Source organism: Dipodomys ordii, unplaced genomic scaffold (genome assembly GCF_000151885.1).
Source record: "Dipodomys ordii isolate 6190 unplaced genomic scaffold, Dord_2.0 Scaffold105, whole genome shotgun sequence".
Lineage (NCBI taxonomy): Eukaryota > Metazoa > Chordata > Mammalia > Rodentia > Heteromyidae > Dipodomys > Dipodomys ordii.
Window position 1 is genome coordinate 920,344 of NW_012267321.1, and position 26,448 is coordinate 946,791.

A 26,448-nucleotide genomic window follows, 5' to 3' on the forward strand; every position below is an offset into this window, starting at 1 on the left:
GCTTTTTTTTTCTTTTTGCTTATGTGGTGCTGAGGAATCGAACCCAGGGCCTCATGCATGCAAGGCAAGCACTCTACCTTTGAGCCACCTTCCCAGCCCTCCGTGAAACTCTTATCTCCAATAAACCACCAGAAAACCAGAAGTGGTGCTGTAGCTCAAGTGGTAGAGCGCTCGCCTTGAGCTGAAGAGCGGAGGGACAGTGCCCAGGCCCAGAGTTCAGGCCCCATGACTGACAAAAACAAAAAAAAGAAAGAAAAACTTAACAGTCACTATAGTATCTCTTCTTTAGGGGAGGATTATACTACTTGACTGCACCCTCAGCTCTTGGATTTTTGTGATAGTCTCACTACGTAGTCCTGAACTGCCTCAAAATCATGATCCTCCTGCCTCAGCCTCCCAAGTGCTGGAATTCTTTTTACAGGCATGCCAAACTCAAAATAAGATCTAAAGTTAAATAGCTACTTCTATAACTTCTTTAATGACCTGAACAGTATTCATCATTTGAAACCACTAAAGCAAGTTATCTTCAATACCCAGAACTGAAAACATTTTCTTCTGCTCCCTTTGAAAGAATTCCTTTTTAAAGAGAACATTGGAAGCTTTCTGAACAATATTGATCATCTTGAAAGCTCTACCACTTCAGACCTGTTCACCACCCTTCCAGGAGAAACTTGTTTTCCCAGGGCTAGGGACAGACAGGTTGTAGGAGGTGCCTGATGAGAAGGGAGGAGAAAGACACTGAGCTTTACCTTATGACTGTGAGATGATGGACATCCAGCCACTACCAGAGGCAGTCAGAGGCCCACGGCTAGCGCTCAGGGAATGGCTGAGAAAACAGTTTTCTCAGTGATGTGTCTGGAGGAAACAGGTCCCTGGGTCATAGGGGTAGAAGGTGGGACGACTGGCCCAGGACAGACAAGAGAGTTGGAAAGGAAAGACTGAGTGCCTTCTGGACACAGGCAAGTGGAAGGGTTTCTGGGGCACCCCAGGAGCCTAGGGTACCCAGGTTTCCACATCCCGTAGGAAAAGAGGGCTTGGTAAAAATCCAAAACAACTGGCTCATTTCTGGCTTCTTTTCCTGGGGAATGATAGAGTCCTCCCAAGTGGGAGGCACGGAGGAGGACTTGAAGAAATGTGGTGGATTCATGGGCAGCCTGCCGCCCAGGAGAGGCTCTGTACATAGGTCCCATGCAGAGTGGCTCGGCCTCTGTGTGACAGGAGCTAGGGGAGATCTAACCTTTGCATCTCCACAGAGCATCTTCCACGGAGAGCCTGTGCGTCCCAAAGAAGGCAGCAAGAAGCCATCAGGGTGGTAAGGAGCTTATTTCCCCAAGCCATCTCTATCTTTGATGGCATCCACACCAGGTGTCCAATGTAAGGACTGCATACCTCGCCAAGTCACATGACATTTCCCTCACTCACTCATGGCTGCCACAGAGACCCCCAACAGCTGAGGCTTCTTGAGGGAGAGGACAGCTGGGGGCCCCACAGGACTGGTATCCCAGGATACCACTGGGAAATAAGGCATAGATGTCAGGGGTTGGGACCGCTTGTGGTGGTCAGTTGCTCCCTGAGCCTCCAGGGAGTCCTGGGATGGATGAGACCTACATAGGTCTCATCCTAGATAGGCACAAGGCCATGTCTATGCCTCTGAGCATTTAGGAAGATTAGATGCTAGACCACGACCCTAGGGCCACTGCTACCAATGGTGCCTCCCACTCCCCACTCTCCTTTCAGGCTCTTGCTGTGACAACTAATGAGGCTGCCAGTGCAGCCTCTAATTGGACTTGTCTGGCAAGAACTGAGATCGGGCAGACTGGGGGCTCGGGCACTATGACCTCCCCCTGCGTCATCAGGGACTGGAAGGGAGAAGGGACGACAGGGGGGTGGGGCTGCTTCCAGCTGCATTTCCAAAGCCTCCAGTGAGACCCCAGGGTGGGAAGCAAGGAAAGAGGAAGGTGGGGAATCCTCCAGCCTCTAGGGGTTACTAGCACTGGGGGCTTGACCTAAAGGGGTACTCAGTGGCCTGAGTCCCAGGTGGGAATTTAGGGGTTCAGACAGTTAGGTCTGACTGACATAGAAGCTGGGGACCATGAGCTTAGACCCTGCCATCATATGAGGTTGAGGAAATGTTTTGTATCCATGAGAACATGTGGTAATGGCAGATGTAGGGCCCCAACAGATGGTGATATAGACACGTCAGTCTTTGTGGGTCTTTGGTCAGCTTGGGACCTGAATCCTTGAAGAGATGGCTCTGACTGGTGGAGGTGCAGGGCTGAGCCCACACACCTAAAGGGTTGGGGTTGAACAGAGCTCAGAGCCTGGATTCTCCTGGGCAGGGAGTCCCAGTCCTCTTGAGAATTTGATGAGAAATCCTGAGAAGTCCATACTCAAGACCCCACCAGACCCTCCCCCAAGAGGACCCCAGCATTGCAGGCCCCACAGTGGCCTGGGAGTTGGAGAGAGGGGAGCCACTGAGTCACATTTTTGTTTTAGCCCCAGGGTACCCAGAAGAGAGGAGGAAGAAGAGGAAGAAGAACAGGAGGAGAAGGAAGAGGAGGAAGAGGAGGAGGAAGAAGCAACAGATAAGGAAGAAGAGAGCCACGGCATGGTAGGCAGCCCCCCAAACTTCTTCCAGTCCCCAGTTACTTCCACCCCCAGGGGCTGATGAAATCCTCCTTGCTATCCTCTCCATACCTGCCCCCCCACACACACATCTCCACGCCTCGGGAGCAGACAGAAAAATCGTTTGGCCAAGAGATAACAAGGCAGTCTCTGTAGCTAATGAGAGCGTTTGGTGAGGTGGAGGAAGACCGGGAAGCCAGTGGGCGGCCAGAATGTTCCCAAGAGACCGTCCAGCCACACACACCCCGGCTACAGCCACCACCCCACAGCCCAGGCAGACGTGGCAGTGCCCCCGGATTGCATAAATGCACACGCACATGCGCCCACACGTTGAGGTGAAGGCGCCTCCAGTCAGCCTCAGCTCCCTTAGAGTCCAGTGCCCACGCCAGCCCTGCCACCCCTCACAGCCACAGCGCAAAGTGAGGATCACAACCCGGAAGGGAAGAAAAAGAACCTGGGTGCTGAGAGAGGAAGAAGCCAGGCCTCTTCCTTGAGGAAGCTCAGCTCCAAACGGGACCCCAAATCTCCCCTCTTCCCACCATATCCCACTCCCACAGGGACTCCACCACAGCATCCTCAGCCAGCACCGCACCATGGTAAAGGGCCTGGCTCCATGCCTGGCGCTGTAGCTGGCAGCAGGGAAGACAGTGGTTGCGATTGACGGTGTTCCGGTTTTCTTGGGTGGTTGTCCCTGTCATGTGGAGCAAAGGTGGGGGTGTGGGCAGGCCTAGATCTATGAAGGGGAGGCTGGGAATGGTGGGGAGAGTCTGGTCTCTGGAGAAAGCTTGGGGGCTTTAATCTCAAAGTGCCTGTGGGTCATGGCCCTGGCAGGAATGCATGTGAGGTGTGCCAGTGCTGCCCACCACCCAGCCCAGGGATAGGCATCTGCAAAGGACAGGACAAGTGGAGATGACAGTACTGAAGCCTCCCCGTTATTTCTTTTCTTTTCTTTTTTTTCTTTTTGTTTTTGTCGGTCGTGGGGCTTGAACTCTGGGCCTGGGCGCTGTCCCTCAGCTCTTCAGCTCAAGACTAGTGCTCTACCACTTGAGCCACAGCATCACTTTCTGTTTTCTGGTGGTTTAATGGAGATAAGAGTCTCACAGACTTTCCTGCCTGGGCTGGCTTTGAACCACAATCCTCAGATCTCAGCCTCTTGAGTCGCTAGGATGACAGGTGTGAGCCACTGGCGCCTGGCGGCCTCCCCTTTTTTTCTCTACACTCGTGCATGTGGCCTCTACTATAATCCTGTGAGGTGGAGACCATCATCTTCCCTGCCTAGCGAGTGGAAAAGCAAGGCAGAGAGGTATGATGATCTGCCAAGGGACACAGCCAGAAGCTGGCAGAACAGTGGCCAACTTGGCAGCTTAGAGTGCGGTCACGGGGCCAGTGAGCCGGCCCTAGGAGGCCTGTGTGGCTGCTCCAAGGCCAGGCCACAGACGTCTCCTTTTCCTTCCAGGCTGCACTCCCTGTCCCTCTAAGAGATCCTGACTCTGGAGACACCTCACAAAGCCTTCCTGACAGGTAATGGGAACTGTGGGGCCGGGAAGGGAGCTTGAGACAAAGAGCCCAGGAATCATTACTTCCTTCTAGTCCCTCCAGCAGCCCTGTGGAGCCAGAGCTCGGTGTCCTGGTGCCTGTACTGACAGAGCTGGTCCCATTCAGGCAGCCCTGGACCTCGCACTGCCTGCCTTCCCAGCGCCCCCACGTGTTCAGGTGTGCCCTAGAGGTGGCTTTGGAAGGAAGGGGGTGGCCATGGCTCCCCTGGGGCCCACCCTAACCCATCTTTTGCCTCCCCTTACCACTAGGATCACTTGGCACCTGCTGGTCCCAGGGCTGGTCCTGGGCCTGCTGCTGCTGTTGCTTTCAGTCCAGCTGCTGGGCCAGCCCTCACCCCCAACCTGGCCCCACCTCCAGCTCTGCTACCTGCAGCCCCCGCCTGTGTGAGGCACTCCCCTCCCTCTGAGCAACAGCGGAGAACCCCCACCTGCACTTTGTACTGGTATCATATGCCCCTGTTATTTGGGCTCACCCCAGAGCCAGTACATGGGGAGGTCTCCGTCCCCGTATAGTGTTTCTATGTGATGTCTCCCAATTGTCCACTGTCAGCAGCTCTGCTGTAGGAGGAAGAGAGAGCGCTGTGACAGACCTTGATCTGTAGCGCAAGCTGGCCTGGAACTTGCGATCCTCCTGCTTTGGGCTCCCTGGTGCTGAGATTGCAGGCACTGAAATTTGCCTTCCACAGACCCCTCACCCTTGTTAGCATTGACCATCTTCCTGTCTGACCTTCAGCGCATTCCAGTGCTAGAAGCCCCTTCTGACCCTGAGAAGACTGAAGAACAAAAGGAGAGGAGGTAGAGATCCAGAAGTTCCTCCCAAAAGGATATGACTGGACTCCTCCTCAGAATGCTGGACATGGCTTATGGCACTGGAGTTGTACAAATAATGCTTCCCGTGATAAGTGAAGTCTGCATGTAGTCTTTATTTTTTGGTTTTCTGAAACAGTCTTGCTATGTAGCACAGGTTGGCCTGGAACTCAAGAGTCTCCTGTCTTGAGAGCTGGGATTACAAATGTGAACCACCACACCCAAATGATTGTTGGTTAGTTTTTTTTATTTCTTATTAAAAAACCTTTTGGTGGTACTGAGATTGATCTCAGGGTCTTGTGGTATGATTTGAATCATTCCCATAGTCCTCTGTGTAGTCTTGAAAGATGGGTGTGGATTTGTTACAGTGAGCACAGGAGGGTGGCTCAGGCAGACTGACTATATGAAGATCAGGCAATTGGGGGAAAGCAGTGTTTGTGAAGAATTGAAGCACCCTGTTGCTGGGATTAAAACATAATGATTTGGGGCTGGGAAGGTAGTGGTAGAGTGCTTGCCTCGCATGCATGAGGCCCTGGGTTCAGTTCCTCAGCACCATATCAGAAAAAGCTGGAAGTGGCACTGTGGCTCAAGTGGTAGAGCACTAGCCTTGAGCTGAAGGGCTGAGGGACAGCGCCCAGGCCCCAAGTTCAAGCTCCATGACTGACAAGAAAAAAAAAGATTCGAAGCTAAGGAAGGATCTGAGAAAATCCATATAGTGGAAAATTGGAACTTTATTCCCAAGCGCACGAGAGGGCTGTGTGCAGGGGTAGACACAAGGGGAAGAGGTGGGCTTTTGGAGCCCTATAGTGAGAAAGGCATGCTGAGGGTGGGACTGAGGTCCATACATGAGCCGGGGTTAGCAGGTGGCTGGACTCCTGAGCCCCAAATCCTGAGCTCCCTGTCTGAAGAGGGGTGTCATCAGCTGCGAATGGTGGTCAAAAGTCTGCCAGGGCTGAGTCCTCTTGGGAGGAGAGAAGGGAGGGAAGATGTTCCTGGCACCGTTCTGTGAAAATACTCCATTGCTAGGCCAGGGATGTGGTAGAAAGCTAGTGGGAAGAGCCAAAGTTAGGCCCTGTCTGCCAGGCTCTCAGCACACAGGAAAGGGGGAAGGCGTCTGGTCCGCCCTCCGTGAGACAAGAGTCAGAACGAGAGAGCAGCACTAGAAGAGCTCTGAGCACCCAGGGACTGTGCATGGACATTGTTAACCCCTTTGTTCCTGGTTGTAGTGAGAAAAATCTAGAACCTGAAGGTTTGGTTCTGTCCTGTACTAGTTCCCATAACCTGCAGAAATTGCTCCTGACTTTCCGTCTTGTATTTTAGGCTAATTCCAGATTGTTGTGAAAAATAGCCATTCCTTCCCTGTGCAGTTATTTCTGAATGACCCTGAGGAAGTCGTCCCGCCTCCAGGCCGAAGGGCCAATCAGGACTCAGTCCGCTTCCGGAAATGCAAATTTACAGGGGCCCGCCTTGAGGATGCGCCAGCCCCGCCCCAAGCCCAGAAACCAATCAGAGCACAGAGCGCTCTGTACCTCCTCCCCTCGTGCCCCTCGGGAAGAAGTTGCTATAGCACCACCGAGGGGCGGGGCTGAGGGGCTGGCCTGGCCTCTAGGGAGAGCTGGGTTCTGATTGGCTGCTTCCCCGCCCCACCTGCGGACCAGGTGTTTCCACTCCCCCCACCTTTTCCAATCCTCGCCAGTGTGACTCCCAGCCCCAGCCTGTGCCCCGATGGTGTCTCGGGAAGGTCGAGGTTTCAGAACCACAAAGAAACTGCGGGAGGCTGCTGCGGGGAAGGCGGGAAGCCTTTTGTACTGGAAGTATTTTATTAGTGTCGTGCTGTAGTTATCTGGAGATATCTGGTTTATTTCTCAAGAGTGAGGGAAAGGAAGCAGAAGAAGACTTAGGGCGTCTTTCTTAACATCAGAAGGTTTCGGGGGAGCCTGAGCTTGGAGGCCAGGCAGGGTGAGGGTCATACCAGAGCCCCGCGTTCTTTCCACTGCGCCCATGCTGAAGTCTGGGGGGACACAGCAAAGCCCAAAGAGAGAAATAGACACGCCAAAGAGAGAGAAAGGGAAGTGATAAAATTCCAAAGGCAGACGAGAACAGAGCCTGGGAGAGGAGGGAGCCCCCGACAGGGCTCAGGGACCCGCAGAGAGGGGGGACGCGATCCCCAGGAAGCCAGCTTCCGAGAGAGGGCCAGGAGGGAAAGAGCGGGCTCCAGACACAGGCCCCACCCCCCACCCCCAGGGTCTCCAGCCCCACGCGCGCGCACACACATACACACGCGTGTGCGCCATCCACACGTGCACATGCGTACCATCCGCACGCGCGCGCGCTGGTGGCGCAGGAAGGAGGCGCAGTCCAGGGCGCGAAGGGTCTTTATTGGGGAGGGCCAAGAGGGCCGGGGGCGGGGGCTGGAGGGGCGGGGCTCGGCAGGTGGGACGGGGCCCGGCATGTGGGACGGGGCCAGATATGTCCGACGAGGTGTCCAGGAAGGGCCAAGACGGGGCCCTTCCGGGGCGGTGGCGGGGCCTGGCCAGGGAGGGGCTGGGTTGGGCCCAGCCGGGCCGCCCGGCGCTCAGGGCGCGTCGAGCAGCAGCAGCTTGTGCATGTAGGAGTTCAGCCAGTGGCGGCGCTCGAGGGCGGCCAGCAGCCGCGCGCGCTCCCGGAAGGCCGCGTCGTCCGCCAGCGCGAGGCTCCGCCGCGACACCGGGCTGTCGAGACCTCCCGAGGTCCGGCCGGGGGTGCGGAAGCTGCGGAGAGACGGACAAGCTCCGTGGCTGCGCGTCCAGGCCTCCGCCCGCCTTCGGCGGGCCTCCCTCCGGTCGAACTCGAAGCCTGAGGATGGCACGTGCCTGTCGGTCCGTCCCTGTCCCTCTCTGTGTCTGTCTCCGAGCTCCGCGGGTTCGAGGCGCCCTGAGCACCAGGACCGCCCCGCCCGCAGGGCCGGGCACCGGCGAACCCACGAATGTGCCTCGACCACGGGTCCCGAGTCCACCACACCGACTCCTTTGACCCCAGCTCGCCTTTCTCCCGCTCTCCACCCCCTCTCCCCTCCACCCCGCTCCCGCTCCCCTCCCTGCGGGTCTCCCCTCCCCACCCCGGGCCTCCCACCGGGTCCTTTTCTCCCCGGGGCCGCTCCCTAGCTCCCACCTGAAGACCCCCGCGGGGGGCAGAGCGACCCCTGAGACGGGGCGCGGCGCCCAGGGCACCAGCAGCAGCAGCAGCAGCAACAGCCGCACCCGGGGGCTCCTAGACACCTGGCGGGTCTCCATCACCTGTGGAGAGAGACAGAGGAGGACTCACAAAGTCCACCTTCCCCACGCAGAACCTCCCACCCGCCTACCGCGCAGTGGGCTCGGGCAGCGCCGCCCGCAGCCCCCTTATATCCGCCTGCCCGGCCCCCGCAGCGGGCAGTGACGCAGGCTGGGCCGGGGGCGCCGGGTCAACCACCCCCCAGGCTCATTAGGAGCCGCCGGCTGTAATGAGGAGCCGGGGGTGGGGGCCCTGCGCTGCTGTGGCCGCCGCGAACTAATTGGGACCTGGAGCTGGGACCTAAGGAGAGGGAGAGGGAGATACAGACAAGAGAGTTGGGCCTGCGGGGTGGGGGGCTGTCACCGAGATAAAAATAGAGGCTGTAGAGGGACGGACAGAGCCAGGAGTCAGACACTGATGAGAAGCAGCAGGGACAAAGGGAAGAAACAAGCAGAGGGAGATGGAGGAAGAAAGAAGAGGCAGAGGGAAAATGAAGGAAGGAGAGAAGGGAGAAGGAAAGAGCCAGAATCTCTGGAAATGGAGATCAGATAGGAGAAGGAAATAGATGGACAGCAGCGTGGACAGACATACCGAGATGTAAACCCAGCCAGGGAGACAGCTGGAGGCCCAGGGAGGGGTCGGAAGGGAAAATAGGCAAAAGGTGGTCAAGGACATACGGGGTGAGAGCGGAGACCCTGGTGATGGTAACAGTGAAGAGGGGCCACAGTGACAGGGCCCTGAGTTCCCCTATAGCTGTAACCCCACATCCCTTTGGGGGATGGAGACAAAATCTACTCCCTCTCCCGTGGATCTTTTGACAATCCTGGGCTTTGAACTCGGGGACCTTCTGCTTTCTAGACAGGCGATCTACCACTTGACCACTTGAGCCCAGCCCTCCATCCTTTTCTTGCTGTATAGTTACTTCTTTTTTTCAGGTAGGGTCTCATGCTTTTGCCCTGAGATAGCCTTGGACTGTGATCCTCCTGCTTCTATCTAGGATTTTAGATGTGTACCACCAGACTCCGTTCAGGTAGACTTTTTTTTGTTTTTGCAGAGGGAGGGGGGGGGTTGGTCATGGGGCTTGAACTGGGTCTGGGCGCTGTCTCTCAGCTCTTCAGCTCAAGGCTAGTGTTCTACCACTTGAGCCACAGCACCACTTCCAGTTTTCTGGTGGTGATTCTCAGATCTCAGCCTCTTGAGTAGCTAGGATTACAGGCATGAGCCAACAGCACCTGGCTAGTTCAGGTGGGCTTTGAAGAGAGGGCTCTGGGTATACAGTAGGGATGTTGGCAAAGGCTGGAAATCACAAAGGGGCAGCAATAATCTAGGGCATGCAACCTGGACTCTTAGCTTTTCAAAGAGGAGGGAGACAGAGGATGGACTCTAGGGCCAAAGAGCAATTAGGGCAGGGACCCAGGCTCTGAGAAATGAGGGGGTATGAGGACCTGGATTCCTGAACCTAGGAAAGGAAAGCGCTAGATGCCTCGATTCCTGGATGTGAGTTCCTAGTTGGGGACATAAAGCTGGAGTGTATGGGGTGGGGAGGCCTTAGATTTGGGGGTAAAAGAGGGTGAAGGGCAGAGTTCTTAATCCTTTTATTTATTTCCTTCTCTTTATCTTCCTTTTTTTTTTAATACAGAGTCTCATCATGTAGTCAAGGCTGGTCTCACAGTCAAGATCCTCTTGCCCTTCCTCTTCTAAGGGCTGGGATTATGGACATGCAGCACTGTACCCAGCAGACTCCTCTTCAAAAGGAAGAGAGTTTGATTGTGTGACATCTCTCCCCAGATCATTCAGTCCCTAACTCCCTTCTCCACCAGAGACAGTGTCCTTTATCTCTCTCCCTAAGAACGAAGCTGTCGCTAGGCTCCCAGCATCCCTAGAGAGGGATCAGGTGCGTCACCTGTGTGCTTCGGGGACCCTAACTCCTGCCCCGCCCAGAGCCGTTCTTCATCATTCACTCGACTCTGCGTCCAGCAAGATTCGCCTGCTCTTATCTTGGACATCACTGAGCAGGTAAGAGACCCCATGATCCCAAGTGACCCTGTCTAACCTCCAACTCCATCTGAGAGCAGACTGCTATGTCTGTCCAGGTGCTGGGATCCTAGCGCAATCTCCTCAGTAAACAAGGGAGATGAGGATCCTGCCCCAGAGCTCCCACCCCTATCAGCTCTACCAGGCTGTCTAGACTACAGACCCTCAGACTCAGGATTCCAAACTTCTTCTAGCCCAAGAGTTCAATACCCCCATCTCTTTTCTCCCCTAGAAGACAAAGCCCCCTCCCTTGAGAGGCTAGAAATCCTCAGCTGGGCGTGGCAGTACACACCTGTAATCCCAGCACAGTGTAGACTGAAGTAGGATTGCGAATGTTCCAGTGCAACCTAGGCTACATAAGACATTTGTTTGTCTCAACAAGCAAACCAATAAAACAAATTAAAAGGCAATGTGCATGAATTTCTAGGCTTCTAACCTTTAGGAAAAATCAGGAATTTAGATCCATCTACCCCCACCCAGCTCCCACATGCTGTGGAACTCAGGGGGCTCAATAGCCCCCCCAAACCTCCCCACCTAAGAGCAAGAGTCTTCCTCCTCTCTAAGATCCTCAGTTCCAGTCCCCAGCTCTTTCAAGTCTCCTCTAGCATAAGCAACTCTACTTATTTATTTATTTATGCTTGGTTGTTGGGCTTGAACTTAGGGGCCTGGGGTGCTGTCCCTGAGCTCTTTTGCTTAAGGCTAGTGCTCTACCACTTGGTGCCACAGCTCCACTTCTGGTTTTCTGGTGGTTAATTGATGATAGAATCTCTCAGACTTTCCTGTTGGAGCTGGCTTTGAACCCTGATCCTCAGATCTCAGCCTCCTGAGTATCCAGGATTACAGCACCTCTAGTCCCCTCAGACGTCCAACACGCCCCAAAGTTGAAGCCGAAGATGAATGGGGCCTTGAAGTGGTGTCACAATTTCCCAATTTTTCTAGGGCCCTTCTGGGAAACAGATAAGGAAATTAGAACTACAACTCCCAGGAAGGTTCACGGGGCCCCTGAGTCTCCCCTAGCTACTGGGGCTACAGCCCCACAGCCATGGAGAGTTACCATTGAGCTCTACTCCTTTCCCTGGGGCCAATCTGGGCTCAGCTCAGGTCCACTTGAGAGTCTGTGGGCGTGGCCTCTTGCAAAGTGGGTGGAGCCTCTGGGTGGGCGGATCTCAGGGGGGAAGAAAATTGCCTTTAACGCTTTCCTACCGGCTCCCCAACAGATAAAACATCTCTCGGAGCTATGAAACCCCTCAACCCCATCCTCTTCATCCTCGTCCTCCTCACGGCCCAGCTGGGTTGCAAGGCTGCTTCAACTGCCTCTCCCGTGGGCTCGGATGTCCAGGAGATGGGTCACTCCCCTGGGGCTTCTGAAAATTCCACTGGAGCCCAGACTAATGTAGAGTTCCCAGGGACCCTTTCCCCTGAACTCTCCAAGATAGCTCACACTGTCTCCCATGAGAATTCATCCCTTGATTCTACTGAAGCCCCTGGTCTTGACCTCCAGGAGACCCCACACTCAAAGTCTCCACTGACCCCAAGGGCTGGCCCATTCACAACCGCTATACCAGAATCCCTGGACACCCCCAAAACTAACCCTACCAAAGCAACACGTCCAGAACCTCCTGAGTCCTCAAAAACTAACCTGACTGAAACTTCAGACCCAGGGCCCCCGGAGGTCCCCGAACCTAATCCCTCCAAAATTTCACACCCAGAATTTTCTGACCCTACACAAACTACACGCCAAGAAACCCCAGAAATTTCCAAACTGACTGCCACAGAAATTCCACCTGCTACCCCAAGTCTTGAGCCCATCAATTCCTTAAACCTCAAATCTCTAGAAACCCATGACCCTGTCACCACTGGGACCCCATACTCTGAATTACCCCCCACCACCCGTCCTGACTCAACCGGAAGTACCCACCTAGAGTCTCATGTCCCCCATACCCTCAGCCACACTGAGATTCCTGAAACAGAACTCCCCACATCCCACTATCGGGGTGCCACGGAGACCCCCACGACCTCCGATACTGGAACCTCAACAAACCTTTACCCAAAAACACCTGCGGCCTTTCTGGAGGGGACTACTGCTCTGAGTGACCCAGAAGCCCTTGCAGCCACTCACCCTGACATCCCAATATTGCCCCCCTCAGAATCTCCAGGGGAGGTCCCTCCAAACTCAGACCCTAAGGGGCTGGACACCCCTCCTCCCTCTGCCCGCATTGCAGGGCCCCCTGCTCCCCCAGGGCCCCCCAGTCAGCTGGCCCCTGACAATCCCCGGGCCCCAGAGCGGAGAGGCCGCGGTGAGAGAGTCAACACTATCATTGTGGTGGAGCGAGTGAAAGAGACAGGTAAGGGCTGGCCTGGCACCTGATCGGAGAGAAGAGGCTAGGCCCTGAACCTCTGGGTCTGAGGGAGGAGGCTGGGGCCTGGACCCCTGGGTCTGAGGGAGGAGGCTGGGGTCGGAGGGAGGAGGCTGGAATCTGAGGAGGAAGGCTGGGTGTGAGGGAGGAGGGCTGTGTCTGAGAGGGGAGGCCGGGCCTGAGGGAGGAGTCTGGGGTCTGAGGGAGGAGGGACTCGGGAGCTGGGTTGCTGTCCCCCGCAGGCGTGGCTCTGGTGGGGCGGCCCCGCGGTGGCGGCGGCGGGGCTCTATGCCTGTTCTTCGCGGGGACCGGGCTGTTGATCGGCGTCGTCTTGCTGCTGTGGTGTCTCTACCGCCGGGCGGCCCGGCAACGGCCCTTCTCCCACCACCGGCTCCCGGACGGCGGGGATGAGCCGGGTGAGTGTCCGCCTCCCCTCCTGTACCCGTCTCCACCTCAAGTGCATGGCCCCCATGTTAGGTCATTAGAAGTCCCGACCCCTCCCCCCCGCAACTCCCTAATTATCCTGCGTAGGCCCAGGATTAGCCGGGTTGGAAACTGCGGCAGACACACACCACGGGTCCCTGAAGCAGGTCCCTTCCGTGCCCTGCTACGTGACGGCTGCTTTACATCCCCCGCCCCTTCCCTGCGGGCCCCGCCCACCCTACCTGAAGGCCCCGCCCATTCCGTACAGGCCCCTCCCGCTCTCCGAAGGTCGAACCCCTAATAAGTCACGCCCTTCGTGCATAAACCACGCCCTCCTTGTTTATTCGGAGCCCCGCCCATTTGTTTGACTCCTCCCTCCATCCTCCTCATTGGCTAGAGGCCCTGCAAAGGGGGCGGGGCCTCCTGTCCGCCAGGCCCTGACCCCGCCCCCCTGCCCCACAGTTATGCACGTCAACGCCCCGAAGGATCCCTACGACCTCTATTTTTATGCGCCTGATGCTTGGATCCCATCGCACATCGCCACCAAGCAGCCGCCGTCCACTCCCCCGCTGCCGCCCAAGCTGCCCCCGCCCCCCCGCGGGGGGCGACCCCAGCCCCTGGAGGCCTTGTCTCCTGCCACGCTGCCCAACAATTTCGTGTGAGCCGCTTCTGACTCACGGGACCGACCGGGGACATTCCCGGAGCGAGGGAGCACCCAGGAGTCCTGTCTCCCTTCCCCGCCCCGCCCCGCACGCCCCCACCCCGCCCCGCACGCTTCAGGGTCCACGGCCTCGGACCTAATAAATCCTGTATTCCAAGGGCTGGACATCCTTGGTCTGAGTCCTGCAGCAGGAGGGGCCGGGCTGAGTCCCCTGGGATGAGGGAGGCCAGCTGGGGTCTGGACCCCTGGGTCTGAGGGAGGAGGAGTCATTGGCCCGCACAGCCAATGACAACTGAGTGTGTACACCAAAGCATTTTATTGGGAGGGGGGCAGGGCAGGATTTACAATCACAGAGACAGAAACACCAAGACACAACCCTGCCCCAGGAAAAACACCCCTCTTTCCTGATCCCACTTCCTTCCTGGGAGTCTGTGATTTCTCTTATGCATAGACCCCGGACTGAAAGAGAGGTGTCAGAGAAGGGACGGGTCCCAGATTTTGAGTCATTTAGTCCCTGAGGGACACAACAAATGGCCACTGAGAAACTGTGGGTCGTCTGAAACCACGCAGGTAAAGTGCAAGGATTTGGGGAGGAAGGGGTCTTGAAACCACCAAGGGGAAGTTCAATGGTGGTGGCTTCAAACCGTTGAATTAATCCACTTGAGCAGCCACTATTTAGACCTGAAAGTTGTCAGAAAAAAGTGCATGGGATGGAGAGAGGCATGTTGCCAAAACTGCCATTTTGGTTGCTTCCCTAAACTTTGTGCTAAGCGAAGGAGGTTGGGGGATTTGGTTTCACAGCAGCATCTGCTGGTGGGGGGGGGGGAGGAGTGGGGAGCCTTGAAACCGCCATTTCCCCCTCAGAAACGCTGGTGAGAATCAAATCCTGGGAATGGCGGTTGGGGCTTGATTAAACCAACCTAAGAAATGCAGAATGGATAGGTGAGATTTGGAACTTCTAGAGGAGGACTTTGATTTTTTTTTTTCTGAGAGAGGGAAGTTGAGTCATCTCAGGGATTAGCCTGAAATGTCCGTGGGGGAGAAGGTTCCAAGGAAAATGGGAGGTGCCTCAAAACCAAAAAAAAAAAAGAGTAAGAGGTTGAAGTGTCCATTCAAATAAAGCCCTGAAAGGAGACATTTGGAACCACTGAGGCAGAACAAGTGAAGAAGAGTAACCTTAGGGGAACACGGGTATCCTTGAAACTGCAGGTCTGCAGCTTCACCACCCCTGAGAGGCTGTGGGGAAAGGGAAAAGTATTTGAGGATTTGACTGCACTGGGAACTGGGCCTGAAGCTGGACAGGAAGGAGTGGGGTTCCTTAACACCATCATTCAGGCCCGAGATGTGTGGAGTGAAGGTCCTGGAAACTGCCATTCAGTGGGAGGCACCTGGTCAGTAGTCCCGGACAGGGGGTGGGGGCCTTGGGGGCTGAACTGTGCTGTGTGTGGCCCCATAGGAAGGAGGGGGAGCAGGGGGCGCCCCGGGAGGCTCAACATCATCTTCCATGTCACTTTCGTCACTGGCGGCCAGTTGGTCATGACCAACGAAGCCACATTTCTCTTCACTCATCTCCTCCGGCTCTGCCCACGGCTGCTTCTCTCCAGAAGCAAAGACCCCATAGAAGATGACACCCCCATAATGCACCAGGGAGGCAATTAGGAACACGTACTGCCACTCCTCCCGAGTCTGTAAGGAGACAACAGGAGGTCAAATATTGGGGGTGGGGGGGTAGGGCTGACCATGAGGAAGGGTGAACCAGAGAAAGGGGTGGTGGCTAGTTATGCCCAAAAGGTACCAGTCCCAAGAAATGATAAAGCCGGCCACTGAGGTGCACACCTGTAATGTCAGCCCTGGGGAGGCCGAGGTGGGAAGCTCGCGATCTGGAGGCCCAGCGTGGGCTACTAACCTTGTGCTTCGTCATGGCACCCACGATGATGGGGCACACCATCCCGGACAAGGTGCCCACCCCGTTGGAGATGCCCATGAGGATGCTGGCGTAGCGCGGGGCGATGTCCAGGTGGTTGACGTTGAAGCCTGGGGGGAGAGGCAGCTCCAGGAGGCGCCCCTCCAGGAGGCCCCTCCAGGAGGGGCCGCACCTGCTCCGAGGACTCCCTCTGGGACGTTTCCCCCCACCCCGTCCCCCTCCGGCTCTTTTAAATCAGGGAGTCACCTTTCTGAACCAGAGGTCTCTCTGCAGAACTCACAGGGCGCCCCCCACCCCCACCCCGAGCTGCGGCCCTGCAATTCTCACCGGAGATGGCGAAGCCGCTGAAGCCCACCGCGAGGACCAGGAAGGAAATGGCCACGCCCTTGGAGTGCGAGTACCCGACCACCAGCAGCAGGGTGGCTTCCATGCCGAAGCCTGCAAGGGCGGAATTTCCTAGGGCGGGCGCAGGCTGCCCTACCCCACCTCCCCAGACCAGCTGCCGCCCCGATCTGTCCGCGTCCCCCCGACCCCCGGCCTACCCCCAAGGCTCAGCCCTCGCCCACTCCCAATGCTTGTGGCCCCGCCCCCGACTAAGCCACGCCCCAGTCCCAGGAGCCGAGTCTCTTCAATACCTTTGTACTTCCCTTCTGTCTGCACTCAACTGACAGCACTCAACACCTTTGTCTGCCCTGGTGCCCCACTCACAGTTCCTCTACAACCCAGCACAGGTCCTGCTCCGCCCATATCAGCACTGACCTGCCCCTCCTGACCAAGCCACGCCCTCCCCGCCAAGCCACGCCTTCCCAAACCAGACATGCCCGCTCAAGGCCAGGCCAAGCCACACCCCTCCGAGCAGATGCTGTCCCTCCGGGCCAACCACGCCTTTCCAGACTAAACCACGCCCACTCCGGGCCAAGCCACGCCCTCTTGAACTAACTATGACCCTTCAAGCTGGCCTAGATCGTGTGGCCTGACCACTCCCACTCCAGGCCACGCCCCTCCTGGGTCAGCTGGATCCTAGCTCGGCCTCTTTCACGTGCCCAGCCACCCTGCGGTACCTCGAAGTGACTCTGGAACTACCGTTTGCAAACTTGTTCTACACAGGTGGGTCCTCACCTGGGCGGGTCCTCTTGGCCACGCCCTTTGCCACGCCCCTGAGCACGCCTCGCCTCTCCGCGCCCCAGCCCCGCCCAGGCGGCCGCACTCACCCCCGCAGTTCATCAGCTTGCGCACGTTGGTGGTTGACATGATGCGGCGGCTCCGCAGGAAGTCTGCGATCTGCCCGCCGATGGGGACGATGATAGTCATGACCAGGTGGGGCAGCGCCGACACCAAGCCCACCTGCGAGCGCGGGGGTGCCGGGGTGAGGCGGGAGGAGGGCGGGAACTGCCAACGCACAGCCCAGCGAGAAGGCCCCGCCCCTTCACCGCCGGGTTCCCGCTCCCGCCCCGCCTGCCCGCGTCCCCGCCCCTGCCCCGCCCCCTGGGGGGCCGTACTTTGCTGATCTCGAAGCCGAACACTTCTTCAAAGTAGGCGGGCTGGGAGATGAGGAGCAGGTAGAACGTCCAGCTGCGGCAGAAGTTGGCCACGATGATGGCATAGACCGGCATGGACGTGAAGAAACGCCGCCAGGGGGTGTTGAATTTCTACGTGGGGGAGAGCAGAGAGAAGGGAGGCCGCTGAAACGCGGGCCAGGGCGGCGTGCTTCCCAGTCCTATGAATCTCACTGTAGTCCCGCAGAGGATCCAGAACTGCTCCAGGGACCTAAAATGGGTGTCATTGCCCCGCGGAGACGTCAGAATCTGAGCCTCCAAATGGGGGGAAGGGGTTACAGGGAGAAGTCTTGATGGCCCAGTGCCTCCCCTTGACCACCCCCAAGTTCGCGGCACTCAGGCCCCCAGATGACTATCTGGAACCCATAAAATATGAGTCCATGCTGGACGCAGGTGATCACACCTGTTATCCTAGTTACTAAGCTATCTGAGATCTGAGGATCCGGGTTCCAAGTCAGCCTGGGCAGGAAAGTCAGTGAGACTTTTATCTCGAATGAACCAGCAAAAAGCCAAAAGTGTAGGTGTGACTCAAGTGGTAGAGTGCCAGCTTTGAATAGTAAAGTTCTGGGACAGAGCCCAGGCCATGAGTTCAAACCCTAATACCAGCATATACAAGAAAGAGAAAGAAAGAAAGAAGGAAGGAAAGAGAGAGAAAGGAAGGAAAGAAGAAAAGGAAAAACTAGGCCCATCTTCCACATGTAGCAAAATTCCCAAGTTCTAATCCAGCCTTTGCCGCTTTAGCCACGCCCAATGGGCGGTTCTAATCCCTCCCCAGCCCCGCCCCTAGCACCTGCAAATCCAGTCTTCGGCTCTTTACAATTCTGAGCTAGGCTCTAGTCTCGCTCCTCCCGTCTTTAGTCCAGTCTCCTCCCAGACTACTGGAACCCTCCCGGACCCCTCCCTGCCGGCTCTGCTCCGAGCTTGAGTCCAGACCGTGACTGGGTTCATGAGCTTTGCGCTCTCTCCGATGGCATCCTCAATGTACTTGCGCTCCTCTTCTGAGATGCTGGGGTGCAGGGCAGGGGACTCGTAGGAAACGAGCAACCAGAACAGATACCAGAAGATCCCGAAGCTGCCTAAGAGAGATCAGGAGGAAGGCAGCAGCCTGGTGAGGACCAGTGATGATAGGCCTCGCTTCCACCCGGAACCAGGCGTCTGGGGCCCTCACCATAGACATAGAAAACAGAACTCCATCCTGAATACTGCACCAGGACCCCGGCGAGGGGCATCGCGACCACCGCCCCGGCATAGGAACCTAAGGGGAGGAGGATGCAAGGTAAAAGAACAGGTCAAGTTCCTTGCATCTTGGAGCGTGGACCCCCTCAATCTTTTCCCTTTCTGTGGCCAGTTCTGTGGCCAGTTCTGTGGCGAGTTCAGGCCACCACCCCTTCTTCCCATGCAGGACTGCGTCTCCAGCCCCTTCCTCTCACCGCAAAAGGCAGTGGTCGCCAAACGACTCCTTTCCAAGGGTGGGGCCCATTTGCTCCAGATCCCGTGGCAGGCGGGGTATGTAACTCCCTGGGGGGGGGGGGAGAGAATGGCCAGGGTCAACGAGACCAGGTGAGATCAGCAAGGTGATGGGGCCAGACAAGACTGTAGCTTACCTCTACCAGTCCCTGCAGGATCCTCACGAAGATTACACAGCCATAATGGACCCGGGCAGCAGAAGGAATCAGCATGTTTAACGTGGAGGTAGCCACAATGGCAAAGCCGAAAACCCTAATGGGAGGGGTAGAGAAAAAGATGCAGCTACAGCCAAGTGCTGTGGTGTATGGTGTATGTCTATAATCCCAGCTACTCAGGAGGCTGAGGCAGGAAGACGGTTTGAGTCCAAGGGTTCAAGACCAGCTTGGGCCACATACAAGGACTCTTCTCAATCAAAACACACACACACACACACACACACACACACACACAAGAAGGGTCCAACTGGTGGCCTTGTGTTTCCCAGAACCCCAGATTCCACCTTCTCTGTGACACCCACCTTTCACAATCACAAGCCTCACCTTTTACTAAGACCCGCCTCTAAGTAAAGGCTCTTCCCACTTTCCTAGATTCAACCTCCCCCAAAATTCAAGAGCACACTAGCTCCACCCACACAACTGTAGTTTCCACCCACCTCGAGACCTTTACCCCCCTCACCTGTTGGCTGCGAATTTTTGGCAGATAAATCCTCCAGGAATCTGAGTGACAATGTAGCCCCAGAAAAAGGAGCCGTGTATGAGGCCGACAGTCTCTGGATCCCAGTTGAACTGGGCTTTCTGCGGGCCAAAAGGCACATCAAACTAGCCGCCCGGCCCCCGACTCTACCCTCCACCAATCAGCAACCCACACACTTAGCCCCTTGGCCAATCAGCAGCAGCGAACCCCTCCCTCCTGCCAACCAGAGCCCGCGCCATCCCTCAATCAGAGTCCACGACTGTCGCTGGGGCCTGTTCACCGCCTTAATTAACCGTAGAGCGCAGTGTTACATCCGTGACCCTCCCCTAGGGTGTGTGGCCTCCACGGTCCTAACAAAATAGGCAGAATTCCTAAATGGGCTGGAGTGGGAGATGAGGCTCAGGTACCCACCAGAGTAAAGTTAGATTTAGTTAGTGAAAAGCCAGGAGTGAAGAATTTAAGGTGGGAATTAAATAGATGGGTCCCCGGGGTCAGGAGCAAAATTGCTAGTAGGTCGAAAAAGAAACTCGGTGAAAGGCGTAGGGTACCTGACGCTGGGACCGGATATGGGGACGGGGCTTCACTTAGACTAGGGCGGGGTTTAAGGGGAGCCCCCCCCTCGTGAGGTCAGCGCATAGGGGGCGGTCCCCATGGGCGAGGCTATCTGGCGGTGTGGGGGGGTTAAAGGGGGCGTGGTCTGGACGGCGGCGCGGGGCGGGGCGTCTTTGGGGGCGTGGCCAGTGCTCCCGGGAGTTCCACTGAGCCTGAACTACTCCGCCCTGAACTACCTGCACCACCACGTGGCCCCCGCGGTGGGTCGTGCTGTTGTTGACCATGGAGACAATGGCCACGCCCAGGTTGCAGCGGATGCCAAAGCTGATGCAGAAGCCCAGACCGCTCATGATGGCGATAATGTAGCGGCGAGGGAGGCCGAAACAGGTGCAGTCCACCACCGGCGGGTCCCGGGTCTGCGAGGTCACCGGGCGCCCCTCAGCGCTCAGCTCCAAGGTCTCCGCACCTTCCTGCCGCTTCTCCAGAAGCCTGAGAGGCAACGAGAGGCACGGACCCATTAGTCCCGGGTCCCGTGCACGGGAGTTCAGGGCAAAACCTGCTTTTCAAGATCCAGAATGCGCGGTTCCCCTACCCATCCTATCCCAGGAGGCTAGCCCCCCCCACTCCGGCTGTCTTCCCTTAGAATGCAGAGGTTTGAACCCCCTTTCTCTACCTCTCTCAGATCAGGAATTCAGGCTCCTACCTAGCCCTCTCCTTAAACTCAGAGGTCAAAGTCTTCGGTCATCCTCTCCAGATCTCTCATCTCTCTTCTCTCAGGAGTTCCAGGCCCCAGACTCCCTTTGGGAATCTCGGAGCCTGTGCCTCCGACCCCAGGCTCTTCCCAGCCCCCTTCCCCAGATCCCCGGGTCTATTTGAGGAAGCCAAGGGCACTAAGCAGAGACCTCAGCAAAGGTGTCAAAAGAACAGATGCCTCCCAGGCACCTCTGCTATATATACAGCACTCCCCACCCCCCTTTCATGGCATGCTCTTCCCGGCTTCCAGGCTCCAGGTGTGAGGCTGGCATCCAGCTGACTCCACCAGAAGCCCATTCCCAGGAACACCAGGGTGGGGAGACTCTACCAGCCCCCCTTCCTGAACCCTATAACCCAGCCTGGACTTCCCCGGGGAATCTGGAGTTCACGCTGTCAGCCCAGGGGGCAGGGGAGCGGGAGTGGCGGCTGGTGTCCTGGCAGGGGACAGATGGCCCTAGTAGGGAGATTGGCTCATTCCCCAGTGTGCTTCTCGCCCCCGCCCGTTCTGGATCCAGGACTGAGTCTGGGATGATGAATAGGGCACTTGGGGGGGGGGCCTCCTCAAAGCCAAGGAGACACTTCAGGGAGAGAGAACATGGAAAAGACCCTAAGGGACAGTGACGGAGACGAGAGATGCAGAGAAAGACACAGAAGGAAAAAGAAAGATCTAGAGACAAGGAAGGGAGTCAGATCAGAGCAGAGGAAGGCAGAGACAGAGACCCTTAGAGAAGTGGGAAAGGAGACCTAGAGTTGGGAAGGACATGGGGGTGCAGAGAAGACACAGAGACTCTGAGCGGACAGAGATTTGGAGAGAGAGACAGAGACCTCAAGAAAGGTAGGAAATGACATAGATGCAGAGTGAGGTGGGCAGAAACCTAAAGTGTTGAAAGATGGAGGGGCTCAGAGACAGGAGAGGTGGGTGGGGAGAATGTGATGCGTGAGGTAGAGCCCCTTTCTGAGACGGGTAGGCAGCGAGGGGATCGGGCTGGATCCCAGGAAGGGGCTAGAACAGATGGAGGCGAGGGAGACTAGGACGGGGGAGGAAAGAACAGCCAGACGGTCTAGGGGGAGGGAGGTGGAAGAGACAAGACAGAACACAGCAACCCCACCCTATCCTAGAACTTAAGGAGGTAGCAAGGGGAAGGTAAAAAACGGGTTGGGGGGGGGCAGTGGATAGAATTGGAAGGGGAAAGAAATGAGACTCTAAGAGAGGAAACACAGTCAGAGAGAGGAAATTTAAGTGCCCAGAATATACAGTGGAGGATGGCAGGGACATCTTTACAGCCTCCCCCCGTCAGGCCCTGTCAGCCAATGAAATTAGACTTTGGCCTAGGTTGCCATCCTTTGATATTTGACCCTGAAACTCAAGATGTGATTGCAGGCCCTGAAATTTGATATTCCAGGTTTACATTATGAGATATCAGGTCTCTCCAACCAATCTTATTTTAACGGGGGTCTCAATATTCCACATCTATACAATGGGAGCAAGAGGAGGAATGTAAGTCATGGGTGAGGACACAAAGTGATAGCAGTCATTTCAGGAACACACACACACACACACACAAACCAGGACCAGTTGCTGGTGACTCACGCCTGTAATCCCAGATACTCAGGAGGCTGAGATCTGAAGATGATAGTTCAAAACCAGTCTGGACAGGAAAGTCCGTTAGATGCTCATCTCCAATTAATCACTAAAAAGTCAGAAGCAGAGCTGTGGTTCAAATGGAAAAATGCCAGCCTTATGTGACAAAGCTAAGGAAGGCACGGTGCCCAGGCCCTGAGTTCAAGCTGATACCACTTCTCCTCCCCCCCACCACTACCCCCCCAAGAAAACACAGGGACACCCCCCCAAGAACAGAGATAGTGACTCCTCTCCCTTTCCTGGATGACCCCCAACCCAGGCCCAGGGAACCTGGTGATGAAGAAAAGTAAACATTTAGCGAACATTTAACCTAAAAGGTGTCTCCACTGCCCTGCCTCTGGATCTCTGTTCATTCTCCACATCTCTGGCTCCAAATGTCCTTTTGGTCTTCGGTGTAGCTTCCCATTGTACAGGAAGAAAACTGAGGGGGGAATGGAGGGGGAAATAACCTGCCCAAGGTCATGCAGAAGAATCTCCAAAGGGCCTGGCCCTCCCTGGCCCCAGGCCTGGCTCTCAGACAGAAGGCACTGCGCCTCATCTCTCCATCACTCCCTGGTCTCCCTGTCCTTGTCCCAAGTTGCCTGGGTTACCATCTGTTCCCTGGTCCAAGTCAGTTCTCCACCCACCATATTCATCTTGAGGAGAACCTGCAGCCTCTGTCCCAGCTTTGGGAAGGAGAGAGACTACACTGACTTCAAATGATGGGTTTGGGACTCAGCCACTGATGCCTCCACTGCTTCGTGGGGTGGCATTAAATGATATGTTGTTATGGCCAATACAAGAAGCTCCTCCATGTCTCTCCAGCCATCTAAGTGAACCTCAGGTTTTGGAAGCCCTTGTCTGCTCACTGTTCTGGCTGGACCCCAAGGGGCAGCTCAAACAGGTAGAAAAGAGCAAGGTGAACATAGAGGAAGAAAAATCCAGACCCAGATGAGGAATCAAGAAGCAGCCACTGGGGGAGGGGGATCGAGAATGCATCCCTCTTCCTGCCCCCTCCTGCAGCATGTCTCTCTCTCTCACTCGCTAGCTCTCCTGACTTCACACTGGTGTATTTTGAGAAACTCGTGAAAGGAGGTGAGAAAAAGGGTGGGGAGGGGCTGGAAAATTGGAAAAAGAGGGGGTGAAGTTATCTCAGATCTCCCTCACCCCCCCCCACCACACAAATACTGCGCCATCCTGCCTCCCTCTGTCCAGCCTGATTCGTGTCTCTCACAAGAGGGTTAGGGGTTGGGGGGTGGTGACTTTAGAGCCTGAAGATGATCTACAGCAAGAAGGACTAATGTTAGATTTAGCAAAGGACTTGAACGGCCTAGTGAGATGGAATGAGACTCAACTAAAGACAGGGCCAGGTCTGTGTAGTCCAAAGGGACAGAGTTTGAGGGCATGGGGGGCCAGAGGTATGGTCCTGATGAGGCCATCTCCTCCCCACACTGTGGCCAGATATTTTTAGGTTTTCCGCAGCTGAGTAATTTCTCTGACTTGGAGCCAGAGCTGGGGTTGGGGATGAGAGACAGGGGAATCGTGTGGCCACTACCCTGAGAGGCGCCCAGGTCACTGGGGTTATTGCTCTGGATGGGCAGCTCTAGCCGGTAGTATCCCTTGGGAAGTCTAGCCTACCTCAGGAGTCTTTTTTTTCTGGCCTGTAACTCCTTTCTCCCCCAAGGACCTGGGATACTCTGGCTTCTTCCTCCCAGCTTAACTCCACTCAAGGGCGAGGATCAGTGGGCCCCAATCCGCCTGAGCTGCAGATTAAAATCCCTGAGCAAGAGAGGAAGAGAAATTGGGGGGGGAAAAAGACACCAAGAGTGGAATAATGAGACAGAGATCTAAAGAAGGGGACCAAAGATGGCTAGTGGGGGAGGGGGGCTCACAGTGAAGGATTGATGGAGACTGAGTAAAGAGCAACGACCAGAGAGCCAGAAGGAGGGAGACTGAGATCCCAGCCGAAAAGAGGCGACAGAGGTCCACCAAGAAGGGAGACAGAGTCTCAGAGCTAGATAGGAAGAGAGACCCATGGGGAAGGATACAGTGGTCCAGAGAAAGGAGACAGGGAGAGGGAGACAGGTGGACAGAGACCTCACCCTCTCATCGAGAGAGAGACAGAGAGAGAGAGACAGAGAGAGAGAGAGAGACCTGAGAAAGAGTAGATCCCAGGGTGGGGTGAGGTGGACTAGATCGATCACAAGGAGAACCACACAGTTAGAGGATCCAAGGAGAAAACTGGACAAATGGGTGGAACCCATGCACCCACGCCCCGTGCCGGGGTATTCAACACCCTTCCATCTGTCCGTCTGCTCCCAGGTGGGGGCGAGTGTCCGCGATCCCCCTCCCGGGACCCCCGCCCGGCTCACCGGTGCAGCCTCCCCAGGGCGCGACCCGCCAGCTTTCGAAACTCCTCCTGGCGGAACTCCATGGTGGCTGCCCCTGCCGCCGATCCCCCCCGCCCCCCTTTCGCGGGCCCGGGCGGCCGCGTCCGGGTTCCCGGGGTCCGCCCCGGCCCGGCCGGCCCCGCAGCTCCGCTCGGGGGGAACGAGGCTGCGAGTGCGGGCAGCCTGGGGGCTGTCACTGGATTCAGCGCCGGGGGCGGGGCCTCGCCGCCACGCCCAACGCATAGGGCGGAGCCTCGTCGCTCCGCCCAATCAGCGTGAGTCCCGCCCCCTTGCACATTGGACCCGCCCTCTCGGCTGGCATCCTGGGTCGGCTGGGGTCTGTCTGCGGGCTCACATCTCCGCTTCGTGAACCACTCGGGTTCGGGGCTCCTACTTCAGTCCCGTGTCCAAGTGACCCCTGTGCCTTCCGTCCTCCCTAGTTCGTTCCACCCAGATCTCCCGCTCCCGAATGCCTTCTCCACCCTTGATTTGGCCTCGTCAAATCTCCCCGCCCCACCCCATACCGTTAACTTCCTTTGCCTTTCCTGCGTTTCTCCTTCCGATCTCCATCCCTCCTAACTTTGTGACCTCTGACCAGCTCCACCTCACCCCTGAACTCTGACCCAACCAACACCTGACCCCACCCCTGTCCCCCTCTCATCTCCAGTTCTCCTACGGGGAAACTCCCCCCTCCCACTCTCAGCCCCTCCTTCCACCTGCCCGGTCCCCCCCAGATTTATTCTCCTAACCCATGTTTTCACCTTTAACTTCCATCCTCTTCGGAATTTCATCCCTCATCTTCAGTACCTGCCTCTTCGCTGGGTGCGACCCTTTCTTCCCCCGTTCATTCTCCAGGTCCCTCCCGACACCTTTCCCTTCGCTTTAGGTTCCCGTTCCCCCACGACCCTCTGCGACCCCCCCCAAGTAGTTCCCGCCCCCAGTCGGCGTGGCGCCCCTGGAATCTGAGCTGTATCCTAGCTCACGCTCTGGTCGGGTCCCCGTTGGGTTCAGTTTCGTCTCCGTCTTCTGAGTTTTGCCCTCAAGTCCCTAAATTGTCTACCAGGCTCTTAGAGGCAATCAGACCGCTGAGCTCCAACCCCTCAAGTCTGTCTGCCCCCCAAGTCGGTCTGTCTCCCCGCAGCAAGCTCCCGGGCGATCTGTCCCGGCGCTGAGCTCGGTCTCCGCCCCCTGAACTCCAGCCCCGCCCCCTGGGGTGGAACCCCGACTTTCCTCTGCGCCCCGGTCCTGCCCGGCTTAGGTCCCAAAACCAGCCCTTCTCCCGGGCTGAGTCCCCCCTACCCCCCGATCGGAGCCTGGGCGGGGTGCGGCTGCTTTCCCGTCGGTCCGCTGCCCCACGTCGGGCCGCAAATGCATTTGGGATTAAATTTTCATGATGCGGCGGGCGGGCGCCAGGAAGCCGGGCCGCCTGGGCCTCGCGGCCCGCCCCCCGCCCCGGCGGCCGGGGTCCCGGAGCCCCAGGACGTTGGCTCTGCGCGGGGATCGCCCGGATGCCCGCCGCCGGGGCGGGTGGGCTGCGCACCCCCCCGGACCCGGGCGCAGGGCCGCACGCGCCCCCCCGCGGCCGCCAAGTCCAGAGCCGAGCCGCGCGCGGGGGCGGCGGCCGCGCTAGCCTTGAGCTGAAGAGCTGAGGGACAGCGCCCAGGGCGCAGATGGCGGGGAGGAGGGCGTGGGACGCGGGCCCCGCCGCTGCCAAACCGCGGGCCGTCGCCATGGAGACGGAGGATGGAGGAAAAGGACCCGGGAAGGAGCTGCTCGG

At 57.0% G+C, this 26,448-nt stretch overlaps 4 protein-coding genes across 4 annotated transcripts in view; 2 read left to right on the plus strand and 2 right to left on the minus strand.

The window, feature by feature from the left end:
• Nucleotides 1-4,569, plus strand: part of Ccdc155 (coiled-coil domain containing 155) — a 19,820-nt gene extending 15,251 nt beyond the window's left edge. The window contains exons 12-13 of the mRNA XM_013027582.1: nucleotides 1,738-1,922; nucleotides 4,431-4,569. Coding sequence (XP_012883036.1) covers nucleotides 1,738-1,922; nucleotides 4,431-4,569 — 324 coding nt within the window. The remainder of the gene's footprint in view (nucleotides 1-1,737; nucleotides 1,923-4,430) is intronic.
• Nucleotides 4,570-7,563: 2,994 nt separating this feature from the next.
• Nucleotides 7,564-8,260, minus strand: Pth2 (parathyroid hormone 2). Its single transcript, XM_013027845.1, has 2 exons — nucleotides 8,139-8,260; nucleotides 7,564-7,738 (listed from the first exon to the last, which is right to left on the minus strand). The coding sequence occupies exons 1-2, from the start codon at nucleotides 8,258-8,260 to the stop codon at nucleotides 7,564-7,566; spliced, it is 297 nt and encodes a 98-aa protein (XP_012883299.1).
• Nucleotides 8,261-11,511: 3,251 nt separating this feature from the next.
• On the plus strand, nucleotides 11,512-13,716 carry Gfy (golgi-associated, olfactory signaling regulator). Its single transcript, XM_013027583.1, has 3 exons — nucleotides 11,512-12,619; nucleotides 12,874-13,047; nucleotides 13,517-13,716. Exons 1-3 carry the CDS (start codon nucleotides 11,512-11,514, stop codon nucleotides 13,714-13,716), a joined length of 1,482 nt encoding a protein of 493 aa, XP_012883037.1.
• Nucleotides 13,717-14,008: 292 nt separating this feature from the next.
• Slc17a7 (solute carrier family 17 (vesicular glutamate transporter), member 7) lies at nucleotides 14,009-24,862 on the minus strand. Its single transcript, XM_013027823.1, has 12 exons — nucleotides 24,654-24,862; nucleotides 20,144-20,396; nucleotides 19,338-19,456; nucleotides 18,800-18,914; nucleotides 18,626-18,713; nucleotides 18,364-18,450; nucleotides 18,129-18,271; nucleotides 17,139-17,288; nucleotides 16,851-16,983; nucleotides 15,967-16,077; nucleotides 15,622-15,749; nucleotides 14,009-15,401 (listed from the first exon to the last, which is right to left on the minus strand). Exons 1-12 carry the CDS (start codon nucleotides 24,713-24,715, stop codon nucleotides 15,108-15,110), a joined length of 1,683 nt encoding a protein of 560 aa, XP_012883277.1. The 5' UTR covers nucleotides 24,716-24,862; the 3' UTR covers nucleotides 14,009-15,107.
• Between the last annotated feature and the right edge of the window lie 1,586 nt (nucleotides 24,863-26,448).